Below are 18,448 nucleotides of genomic sequence, written 5' to 3'. Positions count from 1 at the left end.
GGTTGTCGTCGTTGTTGTTGTTGTTGTTGTTGTTGTTGTTGTTGTTGTTGTTGTTGTTGTTGTTGTTGTTGTTGTTGTTGTTGTTGTTGTTGTTGTTGTTGTTGTTGTTGTTGTTGTTGTTGTTGTTGCGGATGTGTTTCTGCTGCTTCATGTGTCTCGCCCTCTGCTCCGTGCTGTGCCTCGTGCCCTTTGCCGTCTTGTGCCGCGGTCGCAGCAGGGTTGGCACGGTGAATGCCGAGCACCGCAAAGCGCTTGGCGTGGCGCAGGCTTGCAAAGTGGACACGGCCTGCATGGGCAAACTCTTCCCGGAGTTGGGGCGACAGGGATCGGCCCTTGTCGCGATGCAGAAAAGGGCACTGGCTGTCCCAGGTCACGCCCAGCCAGCAGTACACGAGGAAGCGTTGCTCCAACCACACAACTTCATTGCATTCAGTAGACGAGCGGCCGCGGTGTTTCCGCAAAGATCCGCGACGCTGTTGCCGGTCCTGTAGTTGGTCCTGTTGTTGGTCCTGTAGTTGGTCCTGTTGTTGGTCCTGTAGTTGGTCCTGTTGTTGGTCCTGTCGTTGGTCTTGGTGCTGATCCTGTTGTTGGTCCTGTTGTTGGTCTTGGTGTTGCTCTCCTTTGGGTTCTGCTTGTAGTCTCTGAGATTGGCTGGCTTTGGCCATGGCCAATGGAGTGGTGCTTTCATGGAAGAGATCACGCTGGAACGTGTCCAGCCAGTCCGAGACCACGACGCGCACCGGCTGTTGCGTGTATGGGTGGGTTCGCCAGAGGGCGTCTGCCAGTATCCACTTTGGCATTGCGCGCGGCAGGTCGTGGTACAGCTCGCGGCACGTGAACATGAGCTGCAGGAACGTGCGCACGCGGTTCCTGTCGTCGGAAGCGGTGCTCGTGTCCGTGAGCACATGGTGCGCCACAGCTGCCCAGTCCAGCACGCCCAACCTGACTGGCGGTGGTGGTGTCGGCGAGGAGGGCACTGACATGGTGATCGTTCGGAGTGTGTGTGTGTGCTGTGTGTGTGTGCGTGCGTGTGTGTGTGTGTGTGTGTGTGTGTGTGTGTGTGTGTGTGTGTGTGTGTGTGTGTGTGTGTGTGTGTGTGTGTGTGTGTGTGTGTGTGTGTGTAGGTGTGTGTGTGTGTGGCGGTGCTGTCCTCCACATACACGTTTGCAAATTGCACTTCCCACCCTGTGCAATTGGCGAAACGCCATACAAATGATGAGGACGATGAGGAGTGGAACGCGCGTCATGCTGCTTGTGGTGGTGATCGCGGCGCTCACCACCTGCTGTTGCGGTGGAGGCGGAGAAGCAGCAGGCGGCGATGCAGTTGGTGGAGGCAATGGCCATGGCTCACCGCCAATCTCGCCTCACCCTGGTGTGTCCACTTCATACTGGGAGAAGGATGGAGCGCGTGCAACACAAGGGCTGGCCATGTTCATGCAGGTGCCAGGCGACTTGGAGGATGCCCGCCGCGTGTGCGATGCCCTCGCGGAGTGCCAAGGCTTCAATGGCTTCAACACCCTCTACACATGTGTGAACGCCTCATGTGGTGTGCCTCTCACACCTGGACCACCAGCTGCCAAGGTCTTTGGCAAGACGACCACACCTCCCGTTGGCCCGCCACCACACAATGACCCCCCAGCTGGTGTGTATGAAAGCTTGTGGGTGTGTGAAAGCTTGTGTGTGTGTGAAAGCTTGTGGGTGTGTGAAAGCTTGTGGATGGAAGGGGGTTTCTTTCCTTTGAGGAAGAGGGAGAGAGAGAGAGTGTGTGTGTGTGAGTGAGTGAGTGAGAGAGAGTGAGAGAGAGTGTGTGTGAGTGAGTGAGTGTGTGTGTGTACGAATGCTTGTGGGTGGCTTTGCTTCCTTTGTGTGCGTGTGTGTGTGTGTGTGTGCGTATGAAAGCTTGTGGGTGGAAAGGCTTGGTTTCCTTTGAGAGAGAGAGAGAGCAGCCGTCCCGCGCCTCTCGTCGTTGATGAACTGAACTGCGCTCACCGTGTACCTGCTTCTTGTACACACGGTGTCGCCTGTGCAACTCATGCAGTGGATGACTTCTACTATCCGAAGGAGGAGCCCGAAGAGCGATCCAAGCTGGTGATTCCAACCGTCGTCTCAGCCTCCACAAAGGCACAAGCGGCAAACCTCTCTGTCCCTGGCCAATCACCAACCACCATCAAGGTGCGCACGCAAGTTTGCGTGCTGCATCCTTCTGTTCAGCAACACACACACACACACACACACACTGTGTGTCTTGCGCGTGCCAGGGTTCCTCATGCGTGCTCCAATCACATTGCAGGTCGAGCACATGTATCATGGCTGGCAGCTGCTGTCGGTGTTTGCCAGGTACGCGCATCAGATACACCTGCTCACATGTGCGAAGGCTCGTTTGCCGTGTGTGGATCTTGCGCGCACTTTCGTGTCATCGTATGTAGCTGATGGAAAGTGTCCTGCGCTGCTGTTTGATCGTGCCGCCAGCCCCTTGCCCTGCAACTCACACACACACACACACACACACACACACACACACACACACACACACACACACACACACACACACACACACACACACACACACACACACACACACACACGTGTGCGGAGCAGCCCGAGCGGCTCTGCAGACGGCGTTGCGGTGCTGGAGTACAAGTTCTCACGCTGGGCATTGCTCGTCATGAGGTGCACATGCCGCGGCTGCGCCTGCCGCTTGAAGACCGCCGACAGCACGATATGATCATGGGCACGATCCTCTCGGGCCTCACCGTCTACCAGGGCCTCAACCCAAACTGTACGCGCACACGTGAATGTGTGCGTGCTGTGTGCGTGTGTGAATGTGCGCTGTTTGCTCGTGTTATTGATGCTCACGCGCTGATACACACACATGACACATGAAGCATGACACATGACACACACACGCGCCCACACATATCACACACGACTCAATAACACACTGCACATCGTTTCGATGCACGTGCGGTTGCCTGTCTGCTCGCAATGCAGACGGGACGGGGATCAACTACTGGTCACCGATTCTCGCCAACGGCAGCTCGCTCCCGCTGACGACAACAGCGCTCAACAGCGCCCTGCTCGAGTGGGGCCTCGTTGACCTCGCAGCCGACCGCGTTAAAGTGTGTGTGTGTGTGTGTGTGTGTGTGTGTGTGTGTGTGTGTGTGTGTGTGTGTGTGTGTGTGTGTGTGTGTGTGTGTGTGGGCATGACCTTTATCCAAGTGCACACAGACTATGGGCAAGGTGTTGTGGATGCGTGAATAGGATATCAACATTCACCACTTCAATGTTGCGTCGCTTTCGTGCGTGGTCTCAGTATTACTTTGACAACTTTGTGCGGGACAATGGAACCATCAACATGGACGGTATGCTTGCCCAGTATTGTGCTCCTGCGTGCCTGCAAGCAAAACATGTTTCGTTGGTGTCATCACGCCCGTTGATGCTGTTGTTGAGGAGTTTGGTGCCACTCACAAACTGGTCGTCTGTGTGTGTGTGTGTGTGTGTGTGTGTGTGTGTGTGTGTGCGTTGAATTATTGTTTAGGCTGGAAGGACTACTGCTTCTTCAACAACAGTACGTTTTGGGGGATGCGGCAATGATCTCCATCATCTTCACAGAAGAATACACACACACACATGCAAACAATCCCTCGTTGACGTCGATCCTCTCTCCTCTCACCCACACGTGTAAACCGCCCCCCCCACACACACAAACTAGCGATCTTTCCTGATGGCATTGCGGACTACCCACGCCTGCTGCTCCTCTGGATTGACACATCCACAGCAAAGGGCGACCCTGCATGGTGAGCTGCGGCTTGATGCGTGTTGTTGTGCCGTATTGTGTGTGTGTGTGTGTGTGTGTGTGTGTGTGTGTGTGTGTGTGTGTGTGTGTGTGTGTGTGTGTGTGTGTGTGTGTGTGTGTGTGTGTGTGTGTGTGATCACTGAAGGAAATGTCGTCGCACAAACGCGGTGTTCAGACGCAGAAGTTAACGTGGGGTGCACCAACCACCACTCAACCACCACTCAACCACTGCCACCATCATCACCGTCATCATCGCCATCGCTGCTTTCATCGTGACTGCCGGACCCCACAGGACAAATGCGACACTTCCGCGGGCCATTGCGCTGTCGAATGTGCTGCTGGACGCGAGTATCAATGCAACAAAGGCAATACCCGCAGCCAGGTAACGATGACATGCTTGCACTGGAAATGTAAGCATGCAGTTCTGTGATCATGTGTGATTGCAAGCACGCGTTGCTTCCCAGCCATCCATTCGTTCATTCCAGTAATTCCTTCCGTCGTGTTGCTTCTCGTCGTCATGTTCACACCACTCGCACACCACCACCTCCTTTCACCACCATCACTCTCGCCTTCACCCTGTCATTGTATTCCAGCCATCTGCACGGTCTTGTCTTTGGGCCGCCGGAGCACGACACATGTACAGATCCAGGCTACTTTCTCCCAACACAGGTGCCCCATCAACGTGGTTTGTGCGTGTGTGTGTGTGTGTGTGTGTGCGTGCGTGCGTGTGTGCGTGCATGTGTGAGTGCGTGTGCATGTCGATCACAGCTGTTTCTTTGTCCCTAACATAAACCCCCCATTTGTTGCCCCCCCGCGCGTTCTGCAGGTGTGGTGGTACCGTGGCATGCTGGAGATGTCACGCTATCTGCGTCGCCTCGGTGTTGCCGGGGATCTGGCCCGTGAGCTCGCCGCGCACGCTGCTGCTCTTCCCAATCAGATCAACACCGCCATCAATGCGACCGCCACACGCGACCCACACACGGGCGAGGTGTGACGCGCCGTGCACTGCTGACTTGCTCGTCCATAGTGTTTGAGCGTGTGTGTGTGTGTTGAGAGAGTGTGTGTGCATGTGTGTTCGTGTGTGTGTTAGTGTGTGTTAGTGTGTGTATGTGTGTGTATGTGCGTGCGTGTGTGCTCTGTTCACGTCGCAACGTATGCAATGTCGTACTCATAGGAACAACGACCACCGTGACCTCCACGCCACATGTTTCAGATTGTGTTCATTCCGCCTGAGCTGCGCGATACGAGCCGCACTCCCTTCTCCTCCATGCTGAGCACCACCCTCTCAGACTACAGGTGCCACCTCGTGTTGGTTTGTGTGCATGTGTACGTGTGTGTGTGTGTGTGTGTGTGTACGTCTCTGCATGTGTGAGGGTTCGTGCTTCTTAGGCCCCTTTGAATTGGTGCATTGCTGCGTTGAACCCTTCAAATGGTAGCACCCCAACACACGCACACACGCACGCACGCACACACGCACGTTCTTCCTTCCTTGCAGCAACTTCCGCTACTGGCCGGAATCGCTGCTCGCAACAGGAATGACAGCAGAGGCAGAGACAGCACTCCTCAAATTCAGGTGAGTTGGTCTGCGAGAGAGAACGTGTGTGTGTGCGTGTGTGTGTGCGTGTGTGTGTGACTTTTGTGGTGGTGCAGCTGGTCGTGTTGTTTGTGTAGAAAGCACGCAGTAAGGCACCATGTTTGAATTCCCCCACACTACCTCAACCACAATGCACATAAACACACACACACACACATGAACCCATGACACGGCTGTTCAGGTTTGGGCACCAGGGCACCTTTGGCGGGATGAGCCGCTTCAAGGAGCGAGCAGGTGAGCTGTGCAACACTGGCACAGTCTAGCACGCATTGCACGCATTGCACAGCCCACACACTCTCATCATCAACAACCCACAGATGTTGGTGACACACACACACACATGCACGCGCGCTCACACACGCACCCATAACCGCATAAACACACACACACACACACACACACACACACACACACACCACAGATCACATGCCCGCGCTCGGGTACGGCTGGTCGTATCTGACGCACGACATGACAAGTGACTACCTCCTCTTCCTCTACGTATGCAGCTGCGCATGATTGACTGAGGCGTTGCTTGCGTCTGCACATGCACTGAGGGAGAGAGCCGAACAACACTCCCTGATCCTTGTTTTCTGATCTGCACACTCTCCCACACACACACACAACACACACACACACAACACACACACACACACTCACTCACTCACTCATACGCACGTGTATGTACACATATGCAGGCACACATGGTCAACTACCACTCCCCGGGCACGTTTGGCGCCACAGAGCAGATGAGTGAGTAACATAAGGCCACACACGCTGATTGCTGCTTTGTGATTTGTTTGTGGGTGTCGTCAGCCCACCTTACCCGAAGCTTGTCCTGGAATGAGTACCGTTGCTTTTTTTTTTCCTTTTACGCGTGACCACCACCTGTGTCGCTCATTCTTCCTGTCATCCCATCCTTTCTTCTCGTTCTCCCCCCCCCTCTGGGTGTTTGTTGCCACCGCGTGCAGCCATCATCAGCAACGACGCATACCGCTTCTACATGCTGCAGGACCGCTTTGACGACGAGGAGCGCGACCTTGGTCAGGGCGATGGCGGGCGGTGGTGCGGTGGAGTGCAGTGGCGTGTGTACTGATGGAGGTGGACAGTGAGGTGCAGTGGAGTGGCGCGTGTACTGTTGTGGACGTGCTGTGACAAGTGATGAACAGTGTTGTAGGGAGGGCCAACCATTCATCTTCTCGCTGATTACGAAAACAACACACACACACACACACACACACACATACAGACTTTTGCGTGCCGTCGACGATGCTGACGCCGTTGTTGTCCAAGTGGCAGCTGGTGTTCACACCCTTTGACAGCGATCAGATCTTCATTGCGCGCGCCGCCCCAGCGTACGCGCACGCACATGCACTGGTGCCACTGTTATGCTGCATGCATGCGTATGCCTGCGTTCTCCCTCTTGATGCACATGCACTGAACCGCACACTCCCATTGCCAACACTCCCTTCCGAGAACGTGTTTTGTGTGTCTGTGCACACACACACACACACACACACACACACACACACAAACACACGCAAACACACATACAAACACACATACAAACACGCACACACACACACACACACACACACACACACATGTTCGCAGGCGATGGTACACGGCTGAAGGGTTTGGGATTGACAACGCCCCCGCGCGGCTTGGGAGCGTCTCCTTCAATGTGACGTCGCCCAGCAGTTCACAGACCTCGGTCACCGTCACGTTCACGCCGTACGTGGTGTTGCTCGCCCGTGGCTCTGCACACATGACTTGTTCGCGGACGCGTGTGACAAGCGCAAGCTTTCTGCACTGCTCACAAGAAGCACACAAACAAACGGCTATCTGTCACCCAACCTTTTTTGTACAACTTGACATCTTGCACACACCCGTTTGTACGACTTGACATCTTGCACACACCCGTTTGTACGACTTGACATCTTTCACCCAACCTTGCATGCCACCTATCACACACACACACATGTACACACACACACATGTACACACACACATGTACACACACATGTACACACACACATACACACACATATCATGTAGGGTGAAGCGGGCGCCAGTGGCAAAGACGTTGGTGGTGCGCGTGAAGAACGCTGGTGCAACAGCAGCGCAAATCAAGGCAGCCACAGTGCACGCACAAGATGACTGCGCCTCTGTGTCCTCGATTGCACACGCCACATCCGACGTGCACATCACCCTCACCTCAGCCACAGCGACTTGCTCGTTCACCCTGCACTGCTCGCTGATGTAACTCGTGCAACTCTTCTGTGCAACACCCATGCAACACCCGTGCAACGCTGAGCCGCATGTTGTTGGAGCGTTGGAACTGCTTCGTTGGCGTTTTGGTTCCGACTTGGAATGGAAAATATACTGAAGATTTATCCGAAATTGCCAGCAAGCAGACAAAGGACAGCAAAGGCAAAGGTTCTCTGGTGGCACTCGCACCAAAACGCCATTCCAAGTTTGAGTGAGCTGGTGTGCCACTTGCAGGGCACACCTTCGCAAGAAGTGGCCAGCACGCACGCAAGCGTTCTCATGCTGCTGCTGCATGCTGCTGCATGCTGCTGCATGCTGCTGGACAGCGCGCCGTTTCGGTTGTGCTGGCCAAAGGTTTGTCAAACTGGACGTCACGCGGTGTCTGTCATGCTCCGTCACGAACAAAAGGGAAGAAGACTGCATTGCTTGTGCGACCTTCGTACTTCGTAATCGTGTATCTTCACGTGAGACTGTGAGATGCACCGACAACAGTGGCGGCAACTCAAAGTAACCCCGTGCGGGTGGAGCCGACGATACAGCGCCCAGTATGTGTGCGAGGGACTGTGCATTTTTGACCATTTTCTTTGAGTCGACTACGACGACCACCATCAAGCAAGCCAACCACAAACAACCACCACGTAACCACATCCGCGACAAAGCCACACCAGTCACCAGACCCCAAGAGGAGACAAGAACACCAAGCACACTGCACCAGCGACCGCCACTATGGATGACGACCACCAGCCGGTGCTGCAGCGTCTCCGCGCTGAGTTAGTGCGGAGACAGCGCCAGCCACGGGGACGGCCACCACGACGGCTTCACGGTCGGCCACCACGATGGCCACAGCGATGGCAACGACAACCAGAGCCCAACTACTGGGCGTTGCCGCAGCACCAGCGTAACACCGAGGACCACGACCAGCTCGTGGCTGACAACAGGGCACTCTTTGGAGGCCTGAACCATCCCATCGACGACGTGCCGTTCCAGAGTGACGGGGGCGAGCCCGGCGACGTATTCGCCCACGCGGCGCTCGATGTGGCAGGCGACGTGGGCGTCGACCAAGTGCATGTGCCACTCGATATGGATCCGCTGTTCGACGGCAACGGCGCCCAGGACTGGGGCGACCCCGGGCCTCAGCAAGGGCACGTCAACGCGGGCGCCGACATTGCTGCCGACTTGGACGTCGGCCAACTCCTTCAGCAAGCAGACAACATCCTCCGTGTTATGGAGGGATGCGTGGACCCGAATCTTCTCGGTGCTGATGCTTTGGAGCCCTTTTTCTTCAACCTCCGGGACAATGCTGGCGTGGGCCAAGCCTTGAACAACGCTGGAGAAGGCGAAGGCGAAGGCGGTGATGATGGCGGTGCCCACAATGGTGATGACCAGGGTGCAGGTAGCGATGATGAGGATGATGATGGCAATGATGAAGGACCCCGCACCACTGCCCTGAGAACCCTGCCACCAAAGCCCGAGTACGTGCACCCGCCGACTCCCTCCGACAACGATGACCTCACAGCCTTCATCGAGCAGCTGGCTCTCGGCGACGTGGACGGCGCGGAGCTGTTGCAGTTCATGGCACAGGAGGTCGACCTTGCTCGCGGGCTGGCGACCTTCTTCCAGCCTGCGCTGGTCGTAACCAGAGCCACGGCAGCGGTGATCAAGGTCGCCCTGGGACGCATCCACCCCATGCTCGAGGTGAAGTTCAAGGACCAGCGCCGCAAAGTGCAGAACAACTGGACCCAGACGTGCAAACGCCGCTTCGAGAATGCGCTCGATCACTGGCAGCGCCTCAAGACCCGCGCCCTCAGGAACGAGATCGACGCGGCCAACTACACCCTGCAGGCGCTCACGGCCCTGCAACGCCGTGTGACACCCGCTGAAGGCCCTCTTTTTGAGGGGTACTGAGCCCGATGGCGTCTCGAAGCTGAACCCTGGAGACCAGTTAGCACTTTCACGTGCAACTTCCAGCTACGCCCTCTTGCTTGTCTGCAAGTAAGCGTGGTGCTGGGAGCCTTGTCAATGTTGTGAAGAGTTGTTGTTTATGCTTGGTTGCGTGGTTGTTAGATCTCTGTGGTGTACGTGCTTGCCCATGTGCAACTGCGTTATGTGTGTGTGTGTGTGTGTGTGTGTGTGTGTGTGTGTGTGTGGTTGGGTGTTCTTCACGTGGTCCATATCTTCAAGCATTCTTCAACCCCGCTGTTTCGCGGGGAGGATAACCATGCATTGCTTGCATGTTTCTTTCTGTGTGTTGTGGTTGTTGTGCTGTTCGCTCGCTGCCTTGTGTGCTTTTGGTCCATCATCCAATACACGACACGCAACCCAAACTGACATCTGCCAAGTTGAAAGTTCTTTCTGTCTACTCTCTGTAAAAGCTGACGCAAGCAGCACCACGCAGCATCAACATCTGTGTGCAGCGTGCTCAAACAAAAGGGAGAAATAAGCAAGGAGCAAATTATGAGCATGTGATGCAAAGGGTGGTGCAAGGACAAACGCATCACTGATGCTCTAAATGTGCGATTGGTGCGGACTGCTTGCCGCGTCGTTGGGCGGCTGCTGCTGCTGCTGCTGTTGTTGTTGTGACGCTGACGATGACGACGAAGGCGGCGATTGCAGCAGTTCATCCAGCATCCCGCCAGCCATCTGAAAGCAAGGGAGTGAGTGTGTGTGTGTGAGTGAGTGAGTGAGTGTGTGTGTGAGTGAGTGAGTAAGCGAGTGAGTGAGTGCGCGCGTGTGTGAGTGAGCAAGTGAGTGAGTGAGTGTGTGAGTGAGTGAGTAAGCGAGTGAGTGAGTGAGTGAGTGAGTGAGTGAGTGAGTGAGTGAGTGAGTGAGTGAGTGAGGCCGTGTCTACTGCGGAGGACGTGGCTGTGGCGGTCTGGAGGATAAAACGATTGGTACGCTGCCATGTCTCCACCAGCGACTCACGTTCTGCAGCTTTCGTCGGCCGCGCCTGTTCGCGCCATTATCCCGACGAGTAACGCCGCCGCTGCCACCACCATTACTCGATGCTGACGATGAAGACTCTGTGATGTGCGATGGATTGGGGGGGGGGGGGCATGAACCCGCGTGAGGCGAGCGCACAGCGTGAACATGTGCAACATTCTGCGCGCTATGGTCCAAAATCGAGCACGGTGGTGTCAAAGGCAAAGGAAACCACACACACACACACACACACACACAGACACACACAGACACACACACAGAGACACACATACACACGCACACACACACACACACACACACACACACACAAAGCACAACAGGCGCACCTGGTAGGTCGTTGTTCTGTGTGCTGGCTGCGAGCTCGCTTGTTCCGCTCGCGGTGCTGGTGGCGAGTTTGCTTGTGTCGCTGCTGGTGCTGTTCTTCTTTCCTTCGGCGGCGCGGCGCTTTCGTCGGCGGGGGCGATCACTGATTCGTCATTGTTGTGGTGATGCGGAACAGCATGAGTGTGGTTCGAATGCGTGAAGCGCGCGCGCGCACACACACACACACACACACACACACACACACACACACACACACACACACACACACACACACACACACACACGCACACACACACACACAGCGACCGCACCCAAAGGCGTCGCCTGATTTGAGGTGTTGGATGAGGTCGTCCATGACACCGCGGCCCTCGCTGCCCTGAAACACAATCGTCCGCCGCTTCCGCCGGTCCTCTTTCTTCTTCTTCGCCTCCTCCTGTCGTTCCACAACAGCAAGGGTGTGAGGGAGTGAGTGAGTGAGTGAGTGTGTGTGTGTGTGTGTGTGTGTGTGTGTGTGTGTGTGTGTGCGTGTGAGAGAGTGTGTGCGCGCGCGTGTGTGTGCGTGCTGTGAAGAAGTTGCTTCGTGGATGGCTTGCCATCCTACCAAGCTCCATTTTGGACTGCAACACAACAGCGACAAACAAGCGACATCACAACGTAATAATGCAGGAGCAAACACAACAAAGAAGCAAACAAAGAAAGAAAGCAAAGCACTTCACCTCGCGTGCTTTCCGCTCGCGCTCGCGTCGCTCGGCCTCCCGCTGCTTCTCGATGTCTTTGATGGCGACCTGATGTCACGACGAGGGTTGAAGGCGGCGACGGACACGGTGGTCGTGGTGGTGAGACGGAGAAACAGGATGGCAGGTGGACGTGGTACATGCATGCATGCACATAAAACGAAGCAAACAAAGGCAACAAACACAAAAGCACGCACGGACAGACAGACAGACAGACAGATAGGCACACACACACACACACACACACACACACACTTCATGCTGTGTACGCACATCAAATTCCCTCAAGAATTCGCTGATGAGACCAAAAAACTCCTGCGTTCCGCTAAAGTCTTCAACTTTGGCACCGTAAAACGTCACAACCTGAACGGGAACCACGACGGCAAGTTCGGGATGAATGAAAGCACATGGATGCAATAAACACCCTCAGCCTTTCTACTTCCTCAACATCACACACAAGAACAAAAGTCCCCTTGACCACCATCTGTTGCAATCCCGTTTGCACTTCTTTCTCATTCCACACACGACATCTGCCCCCTCCACTCCAGTGCTTCATGCGCAGTGGTCCGGCTACACACCTGCTTGTAGCTGTTCTGGGCCTGCTCCATCAGCGATCGCAGCTTGTCAATCGTCTCCTGTTTCTCCTCCATAAACGCCTTCAGCGCAGGCTTCAACTCGTCCTTCTTCGACGACTACAGTATGTGTGCGTGTGTGTGTGATGACAAACGCGAGCAAAGTACTGTTACGGTGTTGCACTGTTGTGGGCTGCGTGTTGTTTCTTGTCGCCTGCTGTGCATGTCTCACAACTCTGCTGCACACACACACACACACACGCACACACGCACGCACGCACGTGTCACGCACCTTGGCTTTGCTGAGGGTTGTCTTCATCTTCCTCAGGCCGGCGCCAAGCAGATTCACATCGCTGCTCACGCTGTCCAAGTCAACTGTTGTGATGGCGGTACATACACACACATGCACGCGTGAGGGACGTGTTGGGTGAGGGTTGGAAAGGGGAATCATCATCGGCAATGAGCCCAACAAACAAACAAACAAACAAACAAACAAACAAACAAACAAACAAACAAACAAACAAACAAACAAACAAACAAACAAACAAACAAACAAACAAACAACCAAACAAACAAACAAACCTTTTGCAGCTGCATCCACACACTTGAGCTGCTCCGACAAGAGGCGCAGCTGTGGAATGCGATTGTCGACCGCCAGCTCCGCAAGAAAGTGCAGCAGCGTGCCCTTGTTGTCCACCGTCTTTGTGTTCTTCAACTAATGGGCAGGGAAGAGACGGGAGAGGGGAAGAAGACATCACGGTGCATTGTGTGCACAGTGGGTGCATTGCACGTAAGTTGTGTGCGTGTGTGTGTGCACTTTGCGCATGTGATGAGAGGCCTTGCCACGCGTCCAGAAAGCAAAAACGTACATGCAAATCATCACCTGAAGGCAACATGCAAATAAGAACCAAACACAACACAGCACAGCAGTTTCTGGTGTGCGGCCACGAACCTGGGTGAGGAATGGCAGCTTGAAGCCAACAGCGCACTTCTTGTTGTTGCTCGAGTTCATGTAGTTTCCAATCAGCAACACGGTCTGCAGGATACAAATATCGCGCGTGTGAGGTCGTAATGTCGTGTCGTGAGACGGTGCGTCGATGTGGCAATGATGGTCACAACGTCGTAGTTGCGGTGTCACGGCACGACAGAGACTTGAACCCAAAGTCAGCCATCAACCATTCATGCACACAGCCAAAACATCCACGTGTTTCTCACCTCCAGGAGCCGATGGAAGCTCTTGTTGGAGCGAACAATCTCCGACGCCTTCAGAATATCGTCAAGCGACTGCACACACACACACACACACACACACGCACACACACACACACGCACACACACACACACACGCACACGTATACAGACATGTGCACACGTTTACGAGTGAGGAGGACGGGTTGCGAGCACACGCGAGAGTGCAAGGTACGACATGACGCAAGGTCCGACGCAAAGGCGTGGTACGAACGCAACCAGCATCAACAACAGCACACTGGGTACGAGTAAGATCACAAAACGATGATGACGGACAACAAAAGAAATGAACGGCTGGACTCACTGGTTCCGCCTCTTTTCTCTCGTCCTCAAATCGCGACATGAACAGCAGGTGCTCAACACGTTCACTGCACACGCGATGGTGATGGTGGTGATGGTGGTGATGGTGGTGATGATGATGGCGGTGAGTTGAAAGAAAGCACCCGCTCACAGTACATCAAGCATGTGTGCGGCACAGACAGACAGATAGACAGACGACACACACACACACACACACATACACACACACGCACACACACAGACATACACGCACACACACACACACACTAACACGGTACAGCACAGAAGGACGCACGTGTATTGCGGCACTTGGATCATCTGCAGGAGGAAGCGATCGGATTTCGCAAGATCCTCTGTCTTCGACTTTGTGCTCTCAAGCGCTTTCACCTGAACAGCAGCACGGCGAAGTGGCGGGCCGTCAATTAGATGGAGTGAGGATTTGGTTGGTCGGGCAGGAGATACACGTGCACACACACACACACACACACACACACACACACACACACACGCAATAAGACAGACCTCTGTCTTGTCTGGCGCGTATTTGATGCAGTTCTCAAGGAGGGCCTGGTCAAGCGCCTTCAAATCCATGGCCAGCAGTGCCGTTTTGATTTCCTCAACGTCCATCTGTTGGCCGTGGGGTTAGGGGTAAGTGGTATGGAAAGGTGGTGAGGGGTTGGCAAGAGAAGCAGTCTGTGCATACATGCACACACATGCACACGCACTCGCACACACACACACACACACACACACACACACACACACACACACACACACACACACACACACACACACACACACACACACACACCAGCACACACCCTCCCCAGCACACAAACCGAACCAAATGGCAGCCCACCTTGACTGTGCTGAGGGCGATGGCGAGGTTTCGCGACTTGTTTGCATCGAGCACCGTGCGCTCCTGCTTCTTCTTCTTCTTCGCGTCGTCGCCAGCGCCAGCGCCGAGCTTCGACTTTGGAAGGCGCGATCTGAACCGGTCCTCCAGTACGTCAAACGGCACAGACGTCTCTGGAGGTGGCGAAATGGCAGGAACGCGTGTGAGAGAGTGTGTGCGTGTGTGTGTGTGTGAGAGAGAGAGAGAGAGAGAGAGAGAGAGAGAGAGAGAGAGAGAGTGTGTGTGTGTGTGTGTGTGTGTGTGTGAGTGTGTGTGTGCGTCGAGAGCGAGAACGAGTGAGGAAATACAACAGAATCAGCAGTAGCAGCAGCACGTACCGAGTTGGTCCTCTGCTGTTGAGACCCAGAACGTGTCCTTGATCTGGTGCGCAAATCCACGACGAAAAAGGATGCGACACATGTCAGCACACGAGGAGCGATGGTTGCAGCACAAACAGCAATAAATGTGTATAAATGGCACGCACACAGCACACAGCACACACACACACAGAGCAACACACCTGTCTTGCGTTGACCTCCACCCAGTTTGCGCGCTTCGTCTTGACTTTTGTGCGGTATTTCTTCTTCGCCACAACAGCACCACCAGGCATTCCGCCTGACAGTGTCATGGTGATGGTGGTGGTGATGGTGGTGGTGGTGATGGGATGGGGTGTCATGAGTATTGCAGTGACGATTGCGCCATGGTCACTCACCCAAGAGTCTAACCCGCACGCCCACACACACACACACACACACACACACACACACACACACACACACACACACACACACACACACACACACACACACACACACACACACACACACACAGCACACACACACAGACACAGCACACACACACACACACACACACACACACACACACACACCTGGAGGTGGGGGTGGTGGCGGTGCTCCTGGCACGCCCGGCATTGGAGGAGGCGGTGGTGCACCAGGCATCGGTGGTGGCGGTGGCGGTGGCGGTGCACCTGTTGGGAAGGCATGGCGTGTTGAAGCGATGGGGGGATGAAGGGATGAATGGATGAAGTGGGTGGTGAGGTGAACAGGAAATGAGATGGCTCACACGGATGACGCAGAGGCGCGACAAGAAGAATGCAGAGCATGAACAGGAGAGAAGCGCAAAGCAAAGAACAACAACACTACAAAACCGGGCCAACACAACGGACAACTACGCCTGCCAAATGAACATCCGAGCCCACAACCATCACAATGCACTCACCCTGTCCTGGCGGTGGCGGCGGTGGCGGTGGCGGTGGCGGCGGTGGTGGTGCAGACCCCTCTGAGCCTGGAGGAGGTGGTGGTGGAGGAGGGGGAGGTGGAGGTGGTGCTGGTGCAGCAGCTGTTGCGGTTGTTGTTGCTGCTGACGAGTCACCCTCCTGCTTTGCTGTTTCTTTTGCGTCAGGCGCGGCCTTCACCTCATTCTCAAGCGCGTCGACCTTCACGGCAAGCTCCTTAATCTGATCGTGACACGACTTGATCTCCACCTCCTTCTCCTTGATCTTCGCCTCATACGCCTCTCGCAGCTGTCGTTCCTCCTCGCGCGCGCGCGTCTCCATATCCGCCACCTCCCGCTGCGTCTTGTGCAGCTCTTCCTGCAACGCCACCGTCTCGTCCCTGGTGGGCGAGAGTGGAAGGGCGGAGTACAGACGAGGTGCGTTGCGGGGGGGGGGGGTTATGTGCGTGTGTGTGTGTGTGTGTGTGTGTGTGTGTGTGTGTGTGTGTGTGTGTGTGTGTGTGTGTGTACGTAGCACACGTGTATGTGTGTGTGTGTGTGTTCAACAACCTCAAGAGCAGTCGAAGCGATCGACACGCACACGTACACATCTCAGGACAAAATACAAGGCGCAGCAAACCAGCAAGTGCGCGTACTCGTTGTGCATGTGTTCGAGAAAGACTTCGGTGTCGAGGGAGAAGCGCCCCCGAAAGTCGGGATCAGCACCACCCTGGTCGCCACGACGACGACGAGGACGATGACGGTGGTGGGCGTGTTGAGTTGGATTGGTGATGGATACGTGAGGTGAGCATGCATCATACTGGTGGCACCAATACATCAGGAACCACCAGCACCATCATCACCACCATCACCACCAGCAGCAACGAAACAATGCCAGCACAGGCACAACTACCACCATCACCATCATCTTCGCCACCTTTCGCAGGACGATCTGGGAGACGGCCTCCTCGAGCAGCTGGAAGTAGTGCAGTCTGCCGTTGTCCGTTGGGGATGAGGTGCGTGCGGGCATGTGTGTGTGTGTGTGTGTGTGTGTGCGTGTGTGTGTGTGTGTGTGTGAGGGAGGACAGACAGACACACATGTGCACATAAACAGACAGACAGACAGACAGACACACACACACACAACCATCACACACACACACACACAACCATTTGCACCTTGCGACGGCGTCGTCGCGGATGAGGAGGAGGTGTTGGAGGATGGAGGTGAGGTAGGGCATGCACGGCGTGCCATCGAGCAGTGACTTGACGGCATAGAAGCAGTCGTCTGGGGATTGCAGCTCAAACTGAAGGTTGTGGAAACGCCCCTGAAGCTCTGCAAGGTCCTCCTCCATTTCCCCATTCCACACGTCCAACTGCCGCCCCAACGCCCCAAATCACAACGTTTGTGTGCATGCGTGTGCATGTGCAAGCGAGAATGTACATAAATGAGTACATGTGCGGATGTGAGCATGGTTTGTGCACAGGCAGGTATGAAACACAAATACACAGACAAGCATCCAAGCACACCAACGGGAAGGTGCGGCTGTATGGTACGCACGTGCGTCATGATGACATCAAAGTGGTCCGCCTCCGGTCCTTGGCGCAGGGACGCATTTGGGTCTGCAGTGCATCACGTGGTCCCCAGAACAAGAGGAAGCAGCTTTGATGGTGAGGGACGGAAGCACAGACAGGCAGATACAGACACAGGCACACAAAGGCACACAGACACACAAAGGCACACAGACACACAAAGGCACACAGACACACACAAAGGCACACAGACACACACGCACACACAGGCACACATACAGACAGACACACAGACACACAGAGACACACAGAGACACACACACACAGAGACACACAGAGACACACACACACACACACACAGACATGCACACAGCCTCACCGTCCTCCTTTGGCTTTGCGAGATCCGGGTTCTGCTGCTCAAGTTCGCGCATCATGTTGTCGAGCGCAGCCTGCAGCCCGCAGTTGTACATCTCATTGCGCAGGTGCACGCGCATGTCCACATCCTCTGGATGCGACACAATCGTGTTGTTCAGCAGCAGCACCGCAGCCTGATTTGATTTGGGGCGGGGGGGGGGCGTGATGAAGGGGAGTGGGGAGTATTTGGTGAGCCTCGAGGTTGTGGATGCGTGTGTGTGTGTGTGTGTGTATAGAGCACACTCGTTCCCACGACCAAAAGTTATCATCATCATCACCACCATCATCATCATCATCATCATCATCATCATCATCATCATCATCATCATCATTATCACCATCATCATCATCATACCCTGTGCTTGAGGTCATAATCAGCCTCCAGCAGTCGGATGAGCACGCGAAACCGCAGGCCGCCGCCTCGGTCCCGCACAATGGCACTGGTTGGTGATGGCAATGATGGTGGTGATGAGTAGAAGGGCGAAGGGGATGATGGTGATGTGACGGTGATGGTGAGTGAAAGGGGGGGGGTTGGCTTCAATGCAGCCATTTCAGCTGCTGACACGACGACACGAACAACAGACAATAACACCGCCA

The 18,448-nt window shown here is 55.0% G+C and overlaps 4 protein-coding genes across 4 annotated transcripts in view; 2 read left to right on the top strand and 2 right to left on the bottom strand.

Annotated features, from left to right (window-relative positions):
- Positions 1-983, bottom strand: part of PTSG_06847 (uncharacterized protein) — a gene marked incomplete at its 5' end in the record, with an annotated part of 3,247 nt that extends 2,264 nt beyond the window's left edge. Inside the window, one exon of the mRNA XM_004992190.1 lies at positions 420-983. Coding sequence (XP_004992247.1) covers positions 420-983 — 564 coding nt within the window. The remainder of the gene's footprint in view (positions 1-419) is intronic.
- Positions 984-1,171: 188 nt separating this feature from the next.
- Positions 1,172-7,653, top strand: PTSG_06846 (uncharacterized protein; the record flags this gene model as incomplete). The annotated part of the gene is made up of 20 exons (XM_004992189.1): positions 1,172-1,642; positions 2,039-2,172; positions 2,291-2,337; positions 2,616-2,779; positions 2,992-3,119; positions 3,314-3,362; positions 3,539-3,568; positions 3,713-3,797; positions 4,089-4,178; positions 4,390-4,465; positions 4,623-4,784; positions 5,010-5,092; positions 5,292-5,369; positions 5,572-5,624; positions 5,812-5,888; positions 6,086-6,140; positions 6,359-6,430; positions 6,637-6,742; positions 7,002-7,121; positions 7,446-7,653. The coding sequence occupies exons 1-20, from the start codon at positions 1,213-1,215 to the stop codon at positions 7,651-7,653; spliced, it is 2,247 nt and encodes a 748-aa protein (XP_004992246.1). The 5' UTR covers positions 1,172-1,212.
- A 731-nt stretch (positions 7,654-8,384) lies between these two features.
- Positions 8,385-9,563, top strand: PTSG_06845 (uncharacterized protein; the record flags this gene model as incomplete). Its single annotated transcript, XM_004992188.1, has 1 exon — positions 8,385-9,563. The coding sequence occupies one exon, from the start codon at positions 8,385-8,387 to the stop codon at positions 9,561-9,563; it is 1,179 nt and encodes a 392-aa protein (XP_004992245.1).
- Positions 9,564-9,997: 434 nt separating this feature from the next.
- The window catches only part of PTSG_06844 (uncharacterized protein), a 10,857-nt gene continuing 2,406 nt past the window's right edge, over positions 9,998-18,448 (bottom strand). Inside the window, exons 9-33 of the mRNA XM_004992187.1 lie at positions 18,207-18,291; positions 17,817-17,985; positions 17,466-17,527; positions 17,084-17,280; positions 16,842-16,896; positions 16,561-16,634; positions 15,911-16,305; positions 15,561-15,659; positions 15,192-15,286; positions 15,010-15,052; positions 14,636-14,805; positions 14,299-14,403; positions 14,072-14,163; positions 13,781-13,844; positions 13,444-13,512; positions 13,181-13,264; positions 12,811-12,943; positions 12,521-12,603; positions 12,235-12,348; positions 11,930-12,019; positions 11,639-11,707; positions 11,234-11,355; positions 10,925-11,064; positions 10,581-10,678; positions 9,998-10,298 (exon numbers count right to left, since the gene is read on the bottom strand). Of these exons, the coding sequence (XP_004992244.1) occupies positions 10,164-10,298; positions 10,581-10,678; positions 10,925-11,064; positions 11,234-11,355; positions 11,639-11,707; positions 11,930-12,019; positions 12,235-12,348; positions 12,521-12,603; positions 12,811-12,943; positions 13,181-13,264; positions 13,444-13,512; positions 13,781-13,844; positions 14,072-14,163; positions 14,299-14,403; positions 14,636-14,805; positions 15,010-15,052; positions 15,192-15,286; positions 15,561-15,659; positions 15,911-16,305; positions 16,561-16,634; positions 16,842-16,896; positions 17,084-17,280; positions 17,466-17,527; positions 17,817-17,985; positions 18,207-18,291 (2,842 nt within the window). The 3' untranslated portion in view covers positions 9,998-10,163. The remainder of the gene's footprint in view (positions 10,299-10,580; positions 10,679-10,924; positions 11,065-11,233; positions 11,356-11,638; positions 11,708-11,929; positions 12,020-12,234; positions 12,349-12,520; positions 12,604-12,810; positions 12,944-13,180; positions 13,265-13,443; positions 13,513-13,780; positions 13,845-14,071; positions 14,164-14,298; positions 14,404-14,635; positions 14,806-15,009; positions 15,053-15,191; positions 15,287-15,560; positions 15,660-15,910; positions 16,306-16,560; positions 16,635-16,841; positions 16,897-17,083; positions 17,281-17,465; positions 17,528-17,816; positions 17,986-18,206; positions 18,292-18,448) is intronic.

This window comes from Salpingoeca rosetta (assembly GCF_000188695.1).
Source record: "Salpingoeca rosetta unplaced genomic scaffold supercont1.17, whole genome shotgun sequence".
NCBI classification, from domain to species: domain Eukaryota; class Choanoflagellata; order Craspedida; family Salpingoecidae; genus Salpingoeca; species Salpingoeca rosetta.
Note: the sequence above shows the minus strand (reverse complement) of the source record. Positions and strands in the feature narration are given on the sequence as shown.